This window comes from Zea mays, chromosome 3 (assembly GCF_902167145.1).
Source record: "Zea mays cultivar B73 chromosome 3, Zm-B73-REFERENCE-NAM-5.0, whole genome shotgun sequence".
Classification (NCBI taxonomy): Eukaryota; Viridiplantae; Streptophyta; class Magnoliopsida; order Poales; family Poaceae; genus Zea; species Zea mays.
The window spans coordinates 33,173,047-33,193,501 of record NC_050098.1 but is presented as its reverse complement, the minus strand read 5'-3'; the positions used below and the strand labels follow the sequence as shown (position 1 = coordinate 33,193,501).

General features: G+C 47.1%; 3 protein-coding genes across 11 annotated transcripts in view; 2 read left to right on the top strand and 1 right to left on the bottom strand.

Annotated features, from left to right (window-relative positions):
* The window catches only part of LOC118476789 (uncharacterized), a gene marked incomplete at its 3' end in the record, with an annotated part of 33,418 nt that extends 32,194 nt beyond the window's left edge, over positions 1–1,224 (bottom strand). The window contains exon 1 of the mRNA XM_035966562.1: positions 1,087–1,224. Coding sequence (XP_035822455.1) covers positions 1,087–1,224 — 138 coding nt within the window. The remainder of the gene's footprint in view (positions 1–1,086) is intronic.
* Positions 1,225–3,280: 2,056 nt separating this feature from the next.
* On the top strand, positions 3,281–15,567 carry LOC100191294 (putative peptidase M48 family protein). 5 transcript variants are annotated; one of them, XM_035965613.1, is made up of 11 exons: positions 3,281–6,120; positions 11,659–11,810; positions 12,872–13,265; positions 13,392–13,449; positions 13,540–13,607; positions 13,726–13,905; positions 14,038–14,134; positions 14,239–14,345; positions 14,809–14,942; positions 15,051–15,206; positions 15,335–15,567. In XM_035965613.1, the coding sequence occupies exons 3-10, from the start codon at positions 13,035–13,037 to the stop codon at positions 15,181–15,183; spliced, it is 1,008 nt and encodes a 335-aa protein (XP_035821506.1). In that variant the 5' UTR covers positions 3,281–6,120; positions 11,659–11,810; positions 12,872–13,034; the 3' UTR covers positions 15,184–15,206; positions 15,335–15,567. The 5 variants fall into 5 exon arrangements, 2 of the variants coding, with proteins under 2 accessions (XP_035821506.1, NP_001354092.1); XR_004856875.1 differs by having other exon boundaries at positions 3,305–3,791; positions 3,866–6,120; positions 15,051–15,567; XR_004856876.1 differs by having other exon boundaries at positions 3,313–6,120; positions 15,051–15,567.
* A 400-nt stretch (positions 15,568–15,967) lies between these two features.
* Positions 15,968–19,999, top strand: LOC100194257 (uncharacterized). 5 transcript variants are annotated; one of them, XM_035965667.1, is made up of 8 exons: positions 15,968–16,205; positions 16,291–16,440; positions 16,583–16,738; positions 16,868–17,017; positions 18,690–18,791; positions 18,918–19,033; positions 19,147–19,265; positions 19,514–19,996. In XM_035965667.1, the coding sequence occupies exons 1-8, from the start codon at positions 16,170–16,172 to the stop codon at positions 19,612–19,614; spliced, it is 930 nt and encodes a 309-aa protein (XP_035821560.1). In that variant the 5' UTR covers positions 15,968–16,169; the 3' UTR covers positions 19,615–19,996. The 5 variants fall into 5 exon arrangements, with proteins under 5 accessions (XP_035821560.1, XP_035821562.1, XP_035821561.1 ...); XM_035965669.1 differs by having other exon boundaries at positions 15,969–16,209; XM_035965668.1 differs by having other exon boundaries at positions 15,970–16,205; positions 18,924–19,033.
* Positions 20,000–20,455: the final 456 nt, after the last annotated feature.

Sequence of the window (20,455 nt, the reverse complement as noted above, 5' to 3'; positions counted from 1 at the left end):
TCGAACCGACTTAAAGATGGAATGACCTTTTAGTCCATAAGGGTCTGAGTCATTGTTGTAAACTTTTATAAGGGGTATGATTGTAATTCCTTACAGGCTGTGTCCTGTGCCTATAAATAGTGAACAGTATTCCTTTACTGTTCACGCGATCCTGTAATTGCAAACACATTGCCCGGGAATTATTATTTTCTGCCAAGGCGAAGGTATAAATGTACCTAAACATTATGTTTTGATATTTAGGTTCATATAATAAAATATGTGAATAATGTTATCTATTTTTGGTACATCTTTCTTTAATGTTTCATGTTTTATTTTTTATTTCATTTTATTTTGTAATTCTGATCACGAAGGTGTAACCTTCGCGATATTCTATTCATGGCCTTCGTCCGAAGTTCATTAAACCCTTGGGGGAGATAATGCTTCAGCGGATGAAGGACATTAATATTTAACATTTTATGTTGCCTTGTTCTTAATTCATAGCATTTGAGAACAAGTCCCCAACAGTGCTACTGTTCATCTATTTATAGGCACGGGACACAGTCCGAGTAAAAGTACATTTATGTCCTCGATATTCACTTATGATTGTAATATAAGTCATTAAGGACTAAGTAGTCTTTTTCCCCTTCAGTCAGCATCATCATCATACTTCATCTCCATTACAGGCCAAAGCTATCAATCTAGCGATAGCTTCGACGTTTATTCTTATCATCCTTAGATCATATCTTCATCTCGTATGCCTTCATCATGAGGAAAAGACTTGCATCCTAAAGACGAAGCTCCCTGTAATAGCTTATGCTGAAAACAAATGGTTAATTACGTTTTTGAGGACCTTCGGAAGAGGAAGGCCCCTAAAAATTCCTAAGCCAAGTCGACGACACCGCTCCTCAATGACCCTATCTACAAGACTAAATGTTGATTCTGAACTCATAGTAGAGACAGGAACTGAAATGATATCTTTAGCTAGGATTGAAAGCACAGGATAAGTGAGTTTATGGTCATGCCACCAATCTAGGAGATTGAGTTCATCATCAAACTTCTGAACATTGTCACTATCTAGATAAGCAGCTAGTTCAAAACTAGAAATACCATGAGTGCTTGTTGCATGAAGTAAAGCACTAGCAGATGTTCTTCTTGAAAGTTCAGGACCCATGGAAGAACTGGCACTGGCACCAAAGGCACCCAGACCAGCACCCAGTGCCATTGAAGAACTGCTACCAATGCCATCTGCACCAAACACCAAATCCCAAGCATATTTGCTCTTACCTTCACCAGGGGTAGCATTTGAAGTCCTCTGCAAACTAACATAACCAAATTTGTCATCAATGATATGGCAGTTCTAAAATATTCAAGATAAGGTTTTGGTTCCACAAATGTGGCATGCATAACAAGGTTAATGATATGGCATGCACATCGTTGATGCAATAACAAAGGACCAACATAAGCAGATAGCAAAGGTGTAAGATGGTCCATTGCCCTAGTGTTAGGAGATGCATTATCCAAGGTAATGGAAAAAACTTTTCACTCAATTCATATTCATTAACAACAACATAAATCCTCTCTGCAATGTTGTTGCCAGAGTGGGAACAATCAATGAGACGCATAGTAAGAATCCTTTTTTCTAACTGCCAATCAGAGTTAACAAAATGTGCAACAACAGATAAATAATCTTCTTTAGCATTGCCACTCTAAATATCAGAAATTAAAGCAACAGAAGTAACATATTTCAATTTTTCAGCAACTATAGCATGTCTTTCTTTAAAATACTTTTCCATATCTCTAGTTGTAGTTTGTGTAGAAACATTGCAATGCCTAGGATTATGGGCAGTTTTAATGTAGTCATCAAATGCATCACAATCAACAAAGCATAATGGAAGGTCCAACCTAGCAATCAAACGACATAACTGAACACGAGCAACTTCAGCACTATATTCCCAACGAAAACACTACCATCTGTATTATATCTAAGCATAGATTGGTTCCCAGTTCGGCCATGGAACCGTTTACATTTTCCCTATGCCGAGACAAATGACTAGTGCCAATGGTAGAATGGGCAACATGTTCTTTCTTGCAGAAATGACATCTAGCTCCTACTCTTACCTAAACACCATTTTCAGTGGCGAAAATCTTATCCATGTCCTCCGAGACATTGGACGTGCATTTCCTCTTCCTACCTGTGCTTGTCGTAGTGGAGGCAGTAGCATTAGCAGCACCACTGCTATCTGGGAGAGCCTTGCCCTCGGCAGCGACATTGTCGTCGCCGAGGTTGATGGTAGGGGTAGGGGTAGGGGTAGAGGCAGTGGAACCAAAGAGATCCTCCAGACCATCGTGCACGTCGTCCACATCGTCTGGGATTTGATCCATCAACACCAGTTCATGATTAATGGAGGTCGGATCATACCGATGCTCCATCGCCGGCACCTGGTCCCTCATGGCCACTGCCTGCAAGTAGATCATGACAGGGATTAGGGTTAAAGAAGCAAAGACGAAGGGGATTAGGGTTTAGGGTTTAGCGAGTTCATACCTTAGCCGAAGGCCGGAGCACCAGTTCCGTCGGTGATTACCAAGAACAACGTAGATCAGGACAGAGAAGATCCAACGATGGAGGAGACACCAATGCACTGACGACGGTAGATCTAAGGACACAGAGACAGAGCGAGATAGAAGAACAGAGAGGCTATGAGCACAAACACACGATATATATGGCCAAATAGGTAGTTGGTTGTGACCCAGTCCACCGAAGAAAGAAGAGGTGTAAAGCTTTACCTTACCAGATCAGATCTAGAGGCGGAGGCGAGGCAGATCCGCAGACCACCGGAGATGGAGAGGACAGAGGAGAGGCAGATCCACAAATCCAGTACATCGGAGTCCATAGAAGAGGAGGGGGAAGCACCAGGGAATGGGGATACCGACGACGTACCGAGGACGAAGCATCCAGGAAGCACGGCGCCCGACGGCCGACGCCTCGACGTCGATGGAGCTGGGTGCCTCTGTGCTTCGTTGAGGCCGTGAGGGGGGTGGACGGGCGACGGGGCGAGGCCGCGAGCGCGAGGGAGACGGGGGGAGGGGAGAGCAGAGGGCAGAGGGGACGAGGGGGCGTCTGGCGGTCGGGGTCGTGTGAGTGTGGGCGAGGGGGCGCGGTCGCATGGTGAGTGGGGTTAGGTTAGACTTATAATGTAATCGTGTCAATCGTGCTTGCCGTTGTAGTCGGGCCGTACCGGGCCGGGCCGACACGGCGTGCCTGGATCACGGCCCAAACTCGGCACCGACGTAGTGTCGGGCTGGCACCAGTCCATTTACCATTAGACCGTGTCGGGCTTAGGCACGATGAAACGTGCCGGGCCTCCGGCCGGCCGACTGACGCGCCCCATCTGGCCATCTCTAGGGGCGAGGTGCTGCCATGCGCCCATTCAAGGCCATCGCCGGCGCCCGCAGCATCGCCTCGCCAACGACTTTAAACCTTGCTGCAGAAGGCAATACCCGGGGCGAGGCGAGGTGCCGCCATGCGCCCATTCAAGCCTATCTCCGGCGCCCGCAGCATCGCCTCGCGCCTCGCCAGCGCCTCCACGCCGGCGGACGTGTGCATGGTCAAGACGGGCTTGGATCCAGCCCCCTACCGCCTCGAACTCCACTTCAAATACCTCGTCTCCTCCGGCCGCCTCGCGGCCGCCGGCAAGTTGCTCGACCAGATGCCCGAGAAGAACACCCTCTATTTCAGATTCCTCTACCGCCTCGAACACCACCTCAACTACCTCGCCACCTCCGGCCGCCTCGCGGTCGCGGCCGCCCGCAAGGTGCTCGACCAGATTCCCGAGAAGAACACCCTCTATCTCACATTCCTCAACTCCATTATCTTGGGATACTCCAGGTCCTGCGACCTCGCCGCCGCCAAGGCCCTATTCAGTGCCGCGGCTCACCGCAACGCCAAGACCTGGACAATCATGATGAGCACGCCCCCCGCGGATGGCCGTGGCTCCGATGCCGTATCACTCTTCCGAGACATGCTCAGGGAGGGCGACGCGCCCGACCACGTCACCATCACCACCGTGCTCAACGCGCCTGGCTGCAATGTCGCGCCGCTCCATCTCGTGGTCACCAAGCTCGCCTTTGACACCAACGTTGTCGTATGTAACACACTGCTAGATGCGTATTGCAAGCAAGGATTCATTGCTGCTGCTCGGAGAGTCTTCCTGGAGATGCCACACAGGGACACGATCACGTATAATGTCATGATAACGGGCTGCTCTAGGGAGGGGCTGTACAGTGAGGCACTAGAGCTATTTGCTGCTATGCGACGTGAGAGCGTTAACACTAGCCACTTCACGTTCTCAAGTTTGCTAACAGTAGCGACAGGTATGGTCGATCTCTACCTTGGGCGTCAGATCCATGGTCTCTTTGTCAGGGCCAACCCATCACATAACGTCTTTGTCAATAATGCATTGCTTGATTTTTACTCGAAATGTGACTGTCTTGGTGACCTGGAGCAGTTGTTTGATGAGATGCCACAGCGGGACAATATTTCATACAATGTGATGATCTCTGCCTATTCTTGGAACCAATGTAGTGGCATGGCTTTGCAGCTGTTCAGGGAAATGCAGACACTCAGTTTTGACAGGCATACATTACCATTTGCTAGCTTGCTCAGTGTCGCTGGGGCATTGCCTGACATTAAGATCGGGAGACAAATACATGCACAATTAATCCTTCTTGGCCTTACTTTGGAGGATTTCATGGGAAATGCCCTGATTGACATGTACTCAAAATGTGGTATGCTAGATGCTGCAAAGACTATTTTTGCAAACAAAAGTGACAAAACTGCCATTTCCTGGACCGCTTTGATAACTGGGTGTGTCCAGAATGGGCAGCATGAGGAAGCATTGCAACTATTCTGTAACATGAGAAGAGCTGGTCTAAGTCCTGATAGGGCGACATGTTCTAGCATCATAAAGTCTTCCTCAAGCCTGGGAGTGATTGGGATAGGAAGGCAATTGCATGCTTACCTCACAACATCAGGGCACATGTCCAGTGTGTTCTCAGGCAGTGCCCTTCTTGATATGTATGCAAAATGTGGCTGTTTGGATGAAGCCATCAGAACATTTAATGAGATGCCCGAGAAGAATTCCATCACGTGGAATGCTGTAATTTCAGCATATGCGCAATATGGACAGGCAAAGAATGCCATCAGGATGTTTGACAGCATGCTTCACTGTGGTTTTTGTCCAGATCCAGTCACTTTCTTGAGTGTGCTAGCAGCCTGTAGTCACAATGGTCTTGCGGAAGAATGCATGAAATACTTTGACTTGATGAGATATTACAATAGCATGTCACCCTGGAAGGAACACTATTCTTGTGTTATTGATGCCTTGGGTCGGGCAGGCTGTTTCGATAAAATTCAGAAAGTGTTAGATGAGATGCCATTTGAGGCTGATCCAGTAATATGGAGCTCCATTCTTCACTCGTGCAGGATCTATGGAAACCAGGATTTAGCTACAGTGGCTGCTGAAAACTTGTTCACTATGGTTCCCACAGACGCGACTGCCTATGTCATATTGTCCAACATATATGCTAAAGCTGGTAATTGGGAAGGTGCTGCGCGTGTGAAAAAGATTATGAGAGATAGAGGAGTTAGGAAAGAGTCGGGTAACAGTTGGGTTGAAATCAAGCAAAAGATCTACATGTTTTCTTCTAATGATCACACCAACCCAATGATAGATGAGATTAAAGAAGAGCTTGAGAGGTTGTACGAAGAGATGGATAAACAAGGCTATGAGCCCGATACTAGCTGTGCCTTGCATATGGTGGATAATAAGCAAAAGTTGGAGTCACTAAAATACCACAGTGAGAGATTGGCCATCGCTTTTGCCCTGATCAATACCCCACCAGGGACGCCAATTACGGTTATGAAGAACTTGAGTGCCTGCCTAGATTGTCATGCTGCCATCAAGATGATATCGAAGATTGTGAACAGAGACATTATTGTAAGAGACTCACGCAGGTTTCACCATTTCAAGGATGGGTTTTGCTCTTGCGGAGATTACTGGTAGGAACTTGGTTGGCTGCCTAGTTAGATGAACAAACAATTAAAAGTTACACACTGAAGGTGAACAAGAACACATGTTTCAGGTATAGTGTATGTAATGTACTAACGATAAACTGAACATAATGCTGTTCTTCGCATTACCATTATGGTGCAATGTTGTTAGTGGTATTTAAGTTCCTCAGTTTTATTTTTGGGGACAAAAATCAATTGTTTTCTATTGCTTCCATGTCGACCGGCAATGGAGGAGTGGACGGGAATCTGAGATCCATATCCCTTTTGCCATGTCCAGTTGGGTGCCAGTGACTTCGGCAGTTTTCCTCACACTCTGGTGTTCCCTATCACCGTGCGGGTGTGCCGTTCAGATGCGATCTTGGACAGGAGGCCCTCGCCTCCGCCGCCGCCACCCTTTTCCGGCGACGATCGCGAGCAGAACCACGGCAAGCGGCGGCGGGATCAACATTCAATTCCTACGGTGCCTGGACGCAGGCCAGTGCACGCGCGTCTCGGGCCATGCGTCCGGGCCGACTCTGCGCCTGGGGGAACATGTGAAACGATCGCGCTCCCGGTCCCCTTGGGGGCAGAGAGCACCGCTTCGGCTTCTCCACCCCCGGTGCGCCTCGGGCCTTGTGGTGGAGCCGGCTCTGCGCCTGGATGGACAGTTGGGACGATCAGTGCCCCGGGCCCCTTGAGCGCTGAGGTTGCAGTGGGGGCTGAGGAAGCCGCTTCGGGCTCTACAATTCCGACGCCAGCCCCTTCGGTTTCTCCCCCAACGGCGCTCGTCACTTCGGTTATAGCCCCAAGAGCCGCCAATGCTTTAACAACCGGCTCTCTATCTGAAGATCCTGGGCCCGCCTCAATAATTGGTGCAATTTCCTCTGGTCTATTGGATTCTGAGAGGCCAATTCTGCATGACACCTCATTTAATGTGGCGGCTTTTGAGGAGGCTGGCGGTTATCAGAGGTTAGGCCAGGGCCCAGAAAGTCTTTGTGCTGATGCTTCAGGACGGGCCTCTGTGCCATTTTCTCATGTCCCGCATGTCCCGGATGTTCCTGCTGATAATGCTGCACAAGTCAGGAATCCCTGGGATATTATCAAATACTCACTGCAAGCAAAACCACCATGCTTTAAGGTGTACTCTAGAAGAAGAGATACCGTGCCTGTGCAATCCCAGGAAGTGAGCTCGCCATCCCCGACCCCCTTGCAAGAATTCAGTCAGCACATTTCTAAAGCCATTAATGGTTTGCTGAGTCCTCCGCCAATCCCCAAACGCAGAAAGAAGACCCTACTAAGAAATTTCAGGCCTAGGAGATCCAGGAGGGTGGCCAAGTTTCCACCTGAGCTAGGATCCGAAGCAGCAGCCTCTGTCTGCAAGAAATTGGGATTCTGTGATGATCATGGCATTATCACTCTGGAAGATGCTAGCAAATATGTTGTCTTATTCAATTCACCACTCTCCAGGGAGCACATCGCTGCCTTGGCAGCGCTGTTCGGATGGGATACATCTGAGCTCGCATAAGCTTGGGTCTATTCGTCTGGTCGTGTTTTTCTTTCTCAATGGACCAGTGCAACTTCCTAATTTGGAATGTGAGAGGATTGAACAGTAGGGCTAGGAAAGATAATGTCAAGACCCTAGTCCTGGACATCAAACCATCACTTGTCTGTTTGCAAGAAACCAAAATGAGCACCATCTCTGATTTTGATATTTTGTCAATTCTTGGTACTGGTTATAGTAATTTTGTTTTCAGCCCCGCACAGGGGACAAGAGGGGGCATTTTAGTGGCTTGGAGAGATGGAGTTTTCACCCACAACAGTCATGTAATCAGAGAGTACTCGGTCTCTATTCAACTGCAGATGGCTTCAGGCCCACTTTGGTGGTTCACAGGGGTTTACGGGCCACACCAAGATAATCTTAAACAGGCTTTTCTACAAGAGTTAAGTGAAGTCAGGGCAGGTTGTGATGGACCATGGATCTTGGCAGGTGATTTTAATCAGATATGCAGGTCTGAGGACAAGAACAACCCTTGTATCAACAGGGCCCTGTTGAGAAGATTCAGAAGGTGGATAGAGGATTTGGAGCTGAAGGAAATTCCTTTGATAGGAAGGAGATACACTTGGTCCAACCAAAGACAGGCTCCCACTCTTGTTAAATTAGACCACGTATTCTGTACCTCGAGCTGGGAAGAGATGTTTCCAGCTTCTACTTTATTTAGCAAGGCCTCAGAAGATTCTGATCATTGCCCTTTGATTTTAAAGATGATAGAAGAAGAAGGTAAGGCAAGAAGGCGATTTCATTTTGAGAGCTTCTGGACCAAAATGTCAGGCTTTCATGAGGTGGTGGCAAATTCCTGGAACCAGCCACTTCATAATTGCGGGCATCTGGAGAGGATCTCTCTAAAGCTCAAGAGGCTAACAAGAGCACTGCGGTCTTGGGGGCACAAAACAGTGGGCAACTTTAAATACCAACTGGGCTTAGCAAGGGAGATTTTACACAGACTGGAAATGGCTCAAGACAGCAGGGTATTATCTCCAGATGAATTATGGCTGTTAAGAAAGCTCAAGCATCAGTGCCTGGTCCTTGCTTCCCTGGAAAGAACGGTTGCAAGACTCAGATCTAGAGTTTAGTATCTAAAAGAGGGAGATGCCAACACCTCTTTCTTTCATTTGCAGGCCTGCTTCCGCAAGAAGAGAAATCATATCTTCAGCTTACTGGATGAGGAAAGAGTGGTCACATCTCATGAGCAAAAACAAGAGGTGCTGCATAATTTCTACTCTAATTTGTTGGGGTATGCCCCCTAGAGGAGGTTAACTTTGAGATTAGAAGAGTGTCACAGAGCTCCAATTGATTTATCTGCTCTTGAGCTTCCCTTTACAGAAGAAGAAGTTTGGGATGCCATTGCCAGTCTTCCTTCAGATAAAGCGCCTGGGCCAGATGGATACACAGGGAAATTCTATAAAACTTGTTGGCCTATACTTAAGGCAGATTTGATGGCCGCCCTTGCTGCCCTTCACCTTGGGAATTCTCAGAATTTGGGGCCTCTAAACACAGCATATATTACTTTGATCCCTAAGAAGACAGGAGCCATGTCTGCTGGTGATTACAGGCCCATCAGCCTCATCCACAGCTTTGCAAAACTCTCCACGAAGATCCTTGCTAACAGGCTTGCTCCTCTTCTCAACAAGATGGTAGAGACTAATCAGAGTGCTTTTGTTAGAGGCAGATCCATTCATGACAATTATATGTTGGTTCAGCACTCAATTAAATCCCTACACAGGAAAAAAGTGGCCAGCCTTTTTCTGAAATTAGATTTAACAAAGGCATTTGATTCTGTTTCCTGGGCTTTCCTTCTTGAGGTGTTGACCCACCTTGGCTTTGGTATTAAGTGGAGGAATCTTGTCTCCAACCTTCTGGCCACTTCATCAACTCAAATTTTATTAAATGGGTTTCCAGGGGAACAGATCAGGCATCGCAGAGGCTTGAGGCAAGGGGACCCCCTCTCCCCAATGCTCTTTGTCCTGGTGATGGATGTCCTCAGCAGCCTTTTCAAAGTGGCAGAAGAAAAAGAATTATTGGCCAGTCTGGACAGTGCCATTGTGAAGTCTAGATTATCTCTTTATGCAGATGATGTAGTGCTGTTTGTCAAGCCCAGGGAGGAAGATCTAAACTGTGTCAAACTCATTCTTGACTGTTTTGGTGAAGCTTCTGGCCTTGTAGCTAATTTGCACAAGAGTTGTGCCATCCCAATAAGATGTGAAGTGGAATTGCTGCATGAAGGGTGTAACATTCTGCAATGCACCCCTTCTTCCTTCCCTTGCACTTACTTGGGGCTGCCTATCTCAGATAAGAAGCTTAGCAGGAATATTTTGATGAACTGGGTTGACAAGATTGCAGATAGGCTACCAAACTGGAAAGCTAGGCTCCTCAACTTTGCTGGAAGGACAGCCCTTGTGCGCTTTGTACTTTCAGCCATCCCAGTTTACCTTTTCCTTGCTATGAATGTCCCTAAGTGGGTGATTAACAAAATTGATAAAATCAGAAAAGGATTTGTGTGGAGAGGGAGAAAAGAGGTTAATGGCGACAGCTGCCTTGTGGCCTGGGATTCAGTCACAAGACCTTTGAAGTATGGTGGGCTTGGGATTCCTAATTTACAACACATGTGTTGGGCTCTCCAAACCAAATGGTTGTGGCTTCAAAAAACAGATCAGAGCAGACCTTGGCATGGCTTGACTATTCCCATTCAGCAACCTGTTAAAGATCTATTTGCAGCATCCCTGATTTCCCATGTGGGAAATGGCTCTAATACCTTATTCTGGACAGATAAGTGGCTTAATGGATGCTCCATCAGAGACCTTGCTCCAGAAGTGGCGTCCAAGGTGTCTAAACGAGCTCTTACCTCATTGACAGTGAGTCAGGCTCTTGTGAACAGGCAATGGATAGCTCATATCAAAACCCCCCTTTCCTTGATTGGAATTCAACAATTTCTTCTCTTATGGGATACTTTAGGGGAAGTGCAGCTTTCTCAGGAGGAAGACCGCCCATGTTTGGAGGCACGAGGCATCAGGGCTGTTCTCTTCTAAATCCTGCTACAAAGTCCTTCTCTTTGGTTCTACTGTTTTTGAGCCTTGGAAGAGATTATGGAAGACCTGGGCTCCTCCTAAATGCAAATTCTTCCTTTGGTTGGCAATAAGGAACAAATGTTGGACAGCCGACAGATTACAGTTGAGGGGAATGCCACACCCAGATGTTTGCCCCATGTGTGATCAGGCCCAAGAGACAATTCAGCACCTCCTTACTGCGTGCATTTTTGCACGGCAATTTTGGCACACAATTCTTGCTGCTATTGGCTTGGGGCACCTCACTCCAACAGCTGATGAAGAGAATTTTGCAGACTGGTGGGGAAAGGCAAGCCATAAGGTTGTCAAGACCAGAAAAAAGGGGCTTAACTCTCTGATCATCCTGGGGGCTTGGTGTCTATGGCTTCAGAGAAACAGAGCAGTTTTTCATGGGGAGTCACCCTCATTACCCAGGATTTTCCGGTGTTTCTCGGATGAGTACGTTTGCTGGGTAATGGCAGGAGCTAAGGAGTTTGGGAGCTTGGGCTCAGTTGCTGCCCTGGGCGTGGTCGGGTCAAGTTTCAGCAACAATCTGTAATCACCTTAGGGTTTATTTGGGTTTTTGGGAGAGTTGCTCTGCAACTTCTCCTCTATTGTAATGTTTTTTTTTTTCCTCTCTAATATATAAGATGCGCAGTTCTCCTGCGGTTTCTTAAAAAAAAACAAAAAAAAACAAGGCTTCATGTATTTAAGGTGTGAAATTGTTCCCATTGTAGTTTCCCAAATTTAACCATACATAATATTTGTTGAACCTGAAATTTCCTGCATTTGTAAATTTCTATTGTCATGTTTCTGTCAAAAGAAGAAAAAACAAATCTCTGGTCACATTGATATCCCTAGTGATTTAACTTTAGTTCCTGCTGAGTTTGACGAACAGCCAAAAGTCGCATTGCGCAGATTCTTAAAATCATGGTTATATAGATTTCTATGCATTTATAGTTGTCATTGTTCAAAATCTGGATACCTTCTTTTTTTTTTAATGTCACTGAAGACGTTTATGGTTTGCACAGAATTGAAGACAAGCCCCGAATCATTTGCTGTTGAAACTTGACTCATAACCGTAGTACTTGGCCTAGTTGTGATTGACGTATTCAAGGCGGAGGAGTAAAAATGACTATATGCTATCAAAGGGTTGTTATCATTCAGCCTGGAGGCCTGACAGGTTAGTGCCTACTGCCTTCAGTCTTGAGGATGCACTTTCAGCTGCGATTGTTTCTCTCTTGCGAAGGATGCGATGATGAGGGAGGTTTTATGTACACTTCTCCTGGTAGCATGACAGTTTATGTTGTGTTTGCTAGTCTTTGTTAGAAGAGAAATGCCAATAAAAGAAAAAAAATCAAAACAAATATGGTCACACAATAGAGTACCTGCATTTATTTCTGAGCATTCCTCCCCCAAGGCATACTAGTACCAGTGTTATTGCCTGAAGGTTTGTTTGGTAGAGCTCTAGTTTCAGTCAAAACAGCTCTAGCAGTAGCTTCTTTGATAAAACATTTTTTTCTGACTTTAGTTTTACTGGCCTAAAAAGTGGGATGTTTAGGGTTAGTTTGGCAACCTTTTTCCAAGAGATTTTCATTTTTCTAAGGACTAGTTTGAGAACTCTATTTTCTAAAGGGATTTTCCAAGGGAAAATAAACTAATTTCTATTGGGAATCTATTGGAAAAATGGGAATCTATCGGGAAAATAGAGTTGCTAAACTAGCGCTTAGTTTAGCAGATATTCCATGGACAGGTGAATCATGGTACCTCCATCAGTGTATTATGGTGCTTTCATCGGAAATTTTAAAAAAGGAAAGGCCTGGAGAAAAATATCTTTGCTTCTTTGGAGGCACTGGTAGTGATTTAAAAATGTGTACTGTAGCGATCTGGTTAGGCAAGGTCTGAACGGCCGCACAGCCGCAGCCTGTTGGGGTCGAGAACTTGAGGTTGAGGCTGCGGCAAAGCTAACCAAGCGGTCTGAGATGGAACACGTCAGTCACAACTCTCAAGATTTTACAGCGTTGCAAGTTGCGACTCCTTTCGCTGTGGACTCGGATTTTTCTTTTCCTTTACTGATGATTGTGAGGAACGAGGGCCAGCAGCCTAGCAGAAATCGGAAAAACGTAGTGGACGCGATACCGTGCTCGCCTACGCTACGCTAGCACTTATTATTGTTGTTATTATTTTATATATATACATACATACATATATGGTAATCTCTTTTTTGCCGTGAAAACTACGCAGAGCAGTAAAATAACCGCAGTTACCAGCTGACCTCCCTCAATTCCTCGGCCATCCGTACGTCTCCGCCTTCGGGGCTTTCTTCTTGGTCTCGTTCCTTGGCTGGACAAAACACCTGTGGCAGCGGCCGCGCTGCTTGCCTCGCCTTGCTCTCGGTTCGTGGGGCATGGCGGCTTCGCCGGCTTGTGCTCCGGGGCTCATCTCCGGCCCCACCCTCCCTCCCCTGCCCGTTGCCTTCCGCTGCTACTGGGCCCAAAAGCCCTCCTCCGCGTCGACCTCCTCCAGGCGCCCGTGCCGCAGGCGGTTCGTTCCCGTTGCAGCTGCCTCCACCCGCACCTCCTCTGCGGCTGCTCGGGGCCTCGACGCCGACGACTTCCGCCACCCGCTGGACAAGCAGGCTAGCTTTCTTCGATTTAACACACTCTTTTTCTTTCTGTCCACGTATAATGTTCGACTGCGCTTGCGGATGATAGATAAAATTCCTGTCTTCTGAAAGAGAACCGCTTTTCTTCTTGTTTCACAGAACACTCTGCTGCTGAGAGCAATTCCCGGGCTCAACGACGTGGGCAAAGCTTTGCTAGGTCGCCCACTCACATAGTTCCTCAGCGTTGCCAGTCCATCTCAACGTAGTATCCTCAACGATTCATTCCTGCCATCTTTTGCTACTGCAGGACCCGTCTCGGAGCAAGTTATGGTACTCCAGAACATTGGAACATCAGTTCTCGTCTCCCCGAACCAGGTCCGATCTGCCAGAACTTATGTTGTTTCCGGACCTTGTAGTTTGTTTGTTTTCTCTATCACCACAGCCTACAAGTTACCGTAATTCAGAGAGCTAATCGTTTGTTTTCGCTCTTCAGCTTCCAGATCTCCACCAACTGCTGGTTGAGGCTGCGAAGCTCTTGAACACCGAAGCTCCTGACTTGTACATAAGGCAGAATCCTGTTCCAAATGCCTACACCTTAGCAATCAACGGCAAAAAACCATTCATTGTCGTTCACACAAGCCTTGTGGAGCTGCTTACTCCAAGGGAATTGCAGGTACTGTTGTTTACTCTAAACGAACTCATCGGCTGGTATTGCCTAGATGAACAATCAAAACAAGAATTATTATTTGCTTACCTACTGTCTGAATGCATTGATTACTCATCATATTGGATTTGTTTCAATTAGGCTGTTTTGGCTCATGAGCTGGGTCACCTCAAGTGCGATCATGGTGTTTGGCTCACTTTTGCCAATATACTCACAATGGGAGCATACACTGTCCCTGGTAGACCATCTGACTACTTAAAATCTCATTAGAAGGGTCGGCTATGTACCTAAATACACTTTATTTGGACTACATCTCATGGTAAGTACATGCACTTTCTTCAGGTTTTGGCATGGTTGCTGGCTTCCTGGAAGAGCAGCTATACAGATGGCTACGAGCTGCAGAGCTGACTTGTGACAGGGCAGCTCTTCTTGTGGTGCAAGATCCGAAGGTACCTTTACTACCTTAAATCTGAAACTACCTCAGTTTTAAAATACAAGATTGATTTGTATTGAACATAAGATCTAGCAGTATAAATAGCGCTATTTTTGTCTTTGCTTTTGCTCTGGAAGTGGATTTTTTGCATGGTCTGGCCACAAATTATATATGACTCCAAGAAAAAGTAGAGGTTTGTGTAGTTTTCAATTCATCTTCCTAGTAACAATCTTTAGTTCATAGAAAGAGCAGCTGTTCTCCAATTTTGAAGAATTGGAGCTGCAGCTTGTAGTTTTAACATATAATGGATACATGCTTACTCTACAAGTTGGTATCATCACTTAATACTAAACTCCTGATTGTCGTGAGGTGGTCATCTCTGTTCTTGGCTGTCTGAAAATAGGAACACCTTGTTGTGTGTTGTAATGCTTATCCTACAAATCTGTCATCACTTGATACTTATTCTTGATTGTCAAGAGGTAGTCATCTCTGTTCTGATGAAATTGGCCGGAGGATGCCCATCTCTTGCCGACAAGCTAAATGTGGATGCCTTCCTGGAGCAAGCTCGTTCGTACGACAAGGCTGCATCGAACCCAGTTGGGTGGTACATCCGGTCAGAACTGTTATCACTTGAACCATGATTCACGATATTATTGTTGTGGAAATGCATATGTGTTTGTGTTGTATGACATTTCTTTCTCAATCTCTTTACATGTTGCAGGAATGCACAAACCAGAGAGCTTTCACACCCTTTGCCTGTGATGCGAGCCAGAGAGATCGATGAGTGGTCAAGAAGCCAGGAGTACAAGACCGTAATGCAAAAAATGTTTCAGATGGGGCTGAACAGAGTATAGTTAGTGGCGACACATACGAAGAGGTCTGTACATGGAATCCATCATGTTTCTTTGCAAGGATTTAGCTTTAGATCATGACTGTCCTTTCCTGTATATCTGATCATGAGTTTGTGATTTTCTCCTGGGTGGCTGGGCACCGTTTTTTTTCCAGGACTGTAGAGTCTGTAGCTTGTGTATGGAAGGGAATGTCTGTATATGGAGAAGGCTGGTGTTTCTGGAAAAAAAACAGATACAAACATAGACATATTGTATATATTTGCAGTTGAATTTAGTCTCCTTGTATATGATATATTTTTTTCTTTTTTGTTACTGTGTAATACTGTAACTAGAATGAATAAAAGTTTGTTTGAGTTTGCCGGATAACTGGAAAGATCGGCATGGTTAGCCTTTCCAAAGTCCCGAGTCCCGTGACAATGTGATGCATAAGAGGCGAGGCTATTATGAATCAGCAAGCTACGGCTAGTATGCTTGTCTAATTGAGGCTGGCAAGAAAATCAAGATAACCTTGGCCATTTGGGTTCCAATCCTCCCAATCAAACAGATTTTGACCTCCGGTTATTCATGAACAAATGAACCTTGCTTGAATTGGCCTAATTTTTGTTGTGTATTTTGGTTCACAATTAGGGGTGACTTGGGAAATTTAAGGATCGAATTTGGATTGGAGACTATTTCTATTTATTTTTAAATTGAAATTTATTTAAGGTCCTATCTTAATGAAGAAGCATTTAGATCGCAATCCATCGTACTACTCACATTTCATTACACTCTACTCACATTTGGATGTACTTTTCGTCCTGCGCATACTAGCGAGAGGGACACACCGCACACGCGGTGGTCGTGTTGTGGTTGGCGTTGGACCAACCGAGTGACGCCCACATCTGCCCGGCGGTCCCCTCCACCCGGGATCCATGTGGACGTATGCGGATGCGGTGAGCAGGTAGCATCCACTGCACTCTGCAGAGGAGGAAGGAAGAGGACCGACAAAGATGGGGATGGCATTGCCATTGCCGCCGGCGTCACAGGTAGGTGAGGCATCTGATGATAGAGAGGGAGAGAGAGACTGGTGCCCTGACTGATTTGATTTGGCTCGATCCGACTCCGATGTAGGGGTTGTTGCGTTCCAGGAGGATGAGCTTCCTCGCTTCGCCGCCGCTGTCGCTCAAGGCAGCCGGTGGAATCAGCATCCCATGCCCGTGGCGATTGGATGGCCGCCGTCCACGAGCAGCCCCAGCCAGTGTTCCTCGACTAGCATCAGTGGTGAATGCGCAGTCACTTATCCTCGATTTCCTTGCCGTCGCACTCGCACCACATATATGCCCGTAGCGCAACGCAACCGGGCGCCCAAAACAAAAAAAAGCTGCGCGCTCTGATCCGAATCGCACTCGCTGGCACGCCGCAGCGAAGCGTGGTGCTGGACATCGAGGGCACGACGAGCCCCATCTCGTTCGTGACGGACGTGCTCTTCCCCTACGCCCGCGACAACGTCCGCACGCACCTGGACGCCACCTACTCCACCCGCGAGACCAAGGACGACATCGCCCTGCTGCGCGCTCAGGTCAGCTTCCCCGTTGTGCATTGCATCGCTCGACAGCCAATGAGCAGATCGAGCTTCTTCTGAGCTTCGCGCCACGACGTCCTTGGTCGTCCTGCTGAAAGGGGCCGGCCGGCCGGAATCTTTGCCCAGGTCGAGCAGGACCTAGCCGAGGGCGTCCCCGGCGCCGTCCCGGTCCCGCCCGACGGCGCCGGCAAGGACCGCGTCGTCGACGCCCTGGTCGCCAACGTGGAGGCCATGATCGCGGCGGATAGGAAGATAACCTCGCTGAAGCAGTTGCAGGTAGGTAGCTACTCTGCCTGCTCCCTGCTGACACTATCGGCAGTCCCTTCACTTGAGTTTCAGGTTATTGAAAGGAAAAATCTGGCCACTCCATGAAGGCATTCACAACACCCTGAGATTTTTTTTTTTTGAAAACTGGCAAGAGAATTGCCTGTTATATTAAAAAGAAGGTGAGAGCCAGCGAGGGCTAAAATATACAAGTACATCATACTAGGGAATGAGACATTAAGTATGGTGACACAAATGTTCCAAAACCAACCCCTCTCCTTCCCCAAAACCTACACCAGCCTTGCTAAGTGTTTTGCTCCTCCTAGAATCCACAGGCGAATTTGCTCCTTAATCATCGCTATAGTCTGTGTCACGGTCTTCTCTTTGTGCTCAAAGATTCGCGAGTTTCTCTCACACCAAATTGTCCAAGACACGAGGATGATGAGGGTTCGCAATCCCTTCACGCTTCTCACTGCGGATGTTGCAAGATTCGACCACCATTGGTGCACCGAATCTACAGGTTGCCAAGAAGAATGGTGGATCTCCGTAATTGCAGCCCAAATACTCAAATCAGCCCAAATATGTCTGGTGAAGCAACATTCAGCAAAAAGATGTAGTCCAGATTCTGGGCATGAGGCGCATAGGACACAGCGCGGATTATGAGGCCATCCCCTTCTTGCCAACCTGTCTGCTGTCCAAACTCTATTTTGAACAGCAAGCCAACTGAAGAATTTGCACTTTGGTGGCGCCCAAGCTTTCCAAATTATACTATTAAAATTCCTGCATGTGGAGCCATAAAATTGCGCTTGGTAGGCTGACTGAGTTGTGTACTGGCCACTCATAGTAAACTTCCACTTGATAAGGTCGGGGGTATTGTGCATTAAGCGAAGCTGATTTACCTCGCACCATAATTGACAATATTCATGTATGTGCGCGGCAGAAAAATCATTGTGATTAAAATGTAGGTCCTGAATCCATCGGTTGTTTGAGAGAGCCTCATGGATGGATCTATTTTTGCCGTTAGAAATGGAGTAGGTCAAAGGGAAGGTGTCTCTAGGTGTCGTACCCCTTAGCCAGGCACTTTCCCAGAACAAAGAAGACTTACCATCCCCCACCCTGACTGAGGTTGCTGCTGCAAACAGTCTCCTGTCCAACATATTGCAAGGTATATCTTTCGTTATCCTCTGAGTATTTAACAGTTTGGCCTCCTGCCACAACCATCTGAGGCGTAAGGCCCGCGAGAAAAAACCAAGGTGCAGAATGCCTAAACCACCGTATTGTTTTGGTCTTGCTGCACAGACCCAGTTGACTTTGCATTTACCGCCGGTTAATCTCTCTGAACCAGCCCAAAGAAATTGCTTACGTTTTGAGTCAATGAAATCCAACACCCTTTGGGGCGGTTTTAGGGCTAGGAGCAGATAGGTGACCTGCGAGGTTAGCACTGCATTGACTAGCGTGAGGCGGCCAGCCGCCGAAAGGTTTTTCCCGCTCCATGTACTCAGCTTTGCAGAGACTTTGTCAATCCATGGCTGGAAGTCCACCCGTTTGAGTCTGTTCATGGACAAAGGTAGTCCAAGGTATTTAAGGGGGAAGGAAGTCCTCGAGGCCGGTAGACCAGATAGAACGTCAGAGAGGTTGAGATGATCTCTCTGAGATGATCTCTCTTCATTCGTTCTACATGAAGGGCCACATCTGGAGGACTGGGTTCGAGTGCCAAGAAATCAAGGGGGTGGTGTTCGACGACGTGCCGCCGGCTCTCGAGAGGTGGCACGCCAGCGGCATCAAGGTCCTTGCTCCACCCCTTCTCACATCTCTCTACATTGCTCATTCTGAAGCACGTTATTTTAGAATTTCGACATCAATCATGTACACTCTGATTCACTCACAAAACCCAACTCAAACTGAGTTTTAGTCGCAGACGTACATCTATTCAAGTGGCAGCAGGGAAGCCCAGAGGCTCATCTTCGGGAACACTACCTACGGCGACCTTAGAAGGCACCTGTGCGGATTTTTTGACGCAACAATTGGGTACGCTGTACATCTAGTATCACACCTTTCCGCTCACTGATGATTCGTATGCGTCACTGTGACTATGGCTGTTAATCTATCCTTTTTGGCCTGGCGCGCGTCTGCAACGAAAGGACCAAGAGAGACGCTCGCAGCTACTATGAGATCTGGCAGACGGTCGGGGTGGACCGGCCGTCTCAGATACTGTTCCTCACGGACGTGTGCCAGGAAGCCACGGCAGCACAGGCTGCAGGTGATCATCTCACCCCGCGCTTTGCCTCGCTGAAAAAGAATGCCACACCACGTCGTTAGGCAACCGTAAGATTCATGTACCAGGAGAACCATGAAATGCAAATAAAACCCAGCATGCAGATATATAATACAGCTGCTTTTCCTCTCGGCATTTTTCCATGTCAGATGGCAATGGTCAAAATGTCAACCTTTCACAAACTCAAGCTGCCATGAACTGTTTAAACTCTTTATTTTCTCTTTTTTTTGCAGGCCTTGAGGTGCTAATATCTATCAGACCTGGAAACGCGCCACTCCCTGCTGAAAACCATGGGTTTGGGACAGTCGAGTCATTTGCTGAAATCTTGACATGAAGGGAGGATGCATCCTCAACATGCATGCATGCTGTGCTATTTAAAGATGGAAACGGATTGAACTAGTTTCAAAAGGCAGATGGAATGGTTTCATGGCCATGATTTGCATCTTCATACTAGCTTTATTTACATTGCCCATGTTCAGTTTGTCGGAGACCATAAACACATGGGATCACCAAGTTATCTTACCCTTGATTGGTTTCCTTTAACTCGTCCGGTTTGCTGTTCGTTTCTTCAGTTTCGTCAGGCATTGGGTCTGTTAGTCAGGGCCAGGGGCAAAGCTAGGTAGAAGCCTGTGGATGCACATGCACCACAATTTTTTGTAAAACTAGTGTTTTGTCCAAATTTTTACCATATATGCACCACCTACAACTTATTACTACGCATCCTCAAGGTATCCGTGACACAAATAGAGCATCAAAGTCCTTAAAACTTCAACCCTTTAAATCTCGCGCCCGCGTTCCGCGTGATCGAGAACGCATTCGCGGCGTGACACATGGAGAACGGGTTCGCTACAGCGACGACCCCTCGCGCATGTGGTCACAGGATGGGAGGCTGACCCCACATGTTTCAACAATTCGACAGTGCACACACGTCTTTACAGTGTCATGGTATGGTCACAAGCCACGTAGGGCTAGTGCTCCACACATCTTGCAACGACCACAATCCCCTTTTCCTCTCGCCTCGCATTCATCGCCCTCCCCCCACACCACCGCGGTGCCCTCTGCTCACCCACCCATCGTCGCGTCGTCTTAAAATATTCAACAGGTGTAGATAGGTGTGAGGGTCCAATAGGCTAAGTTGACTATGGTTGTGGACATCACAAAGTTGAAGGATGGAC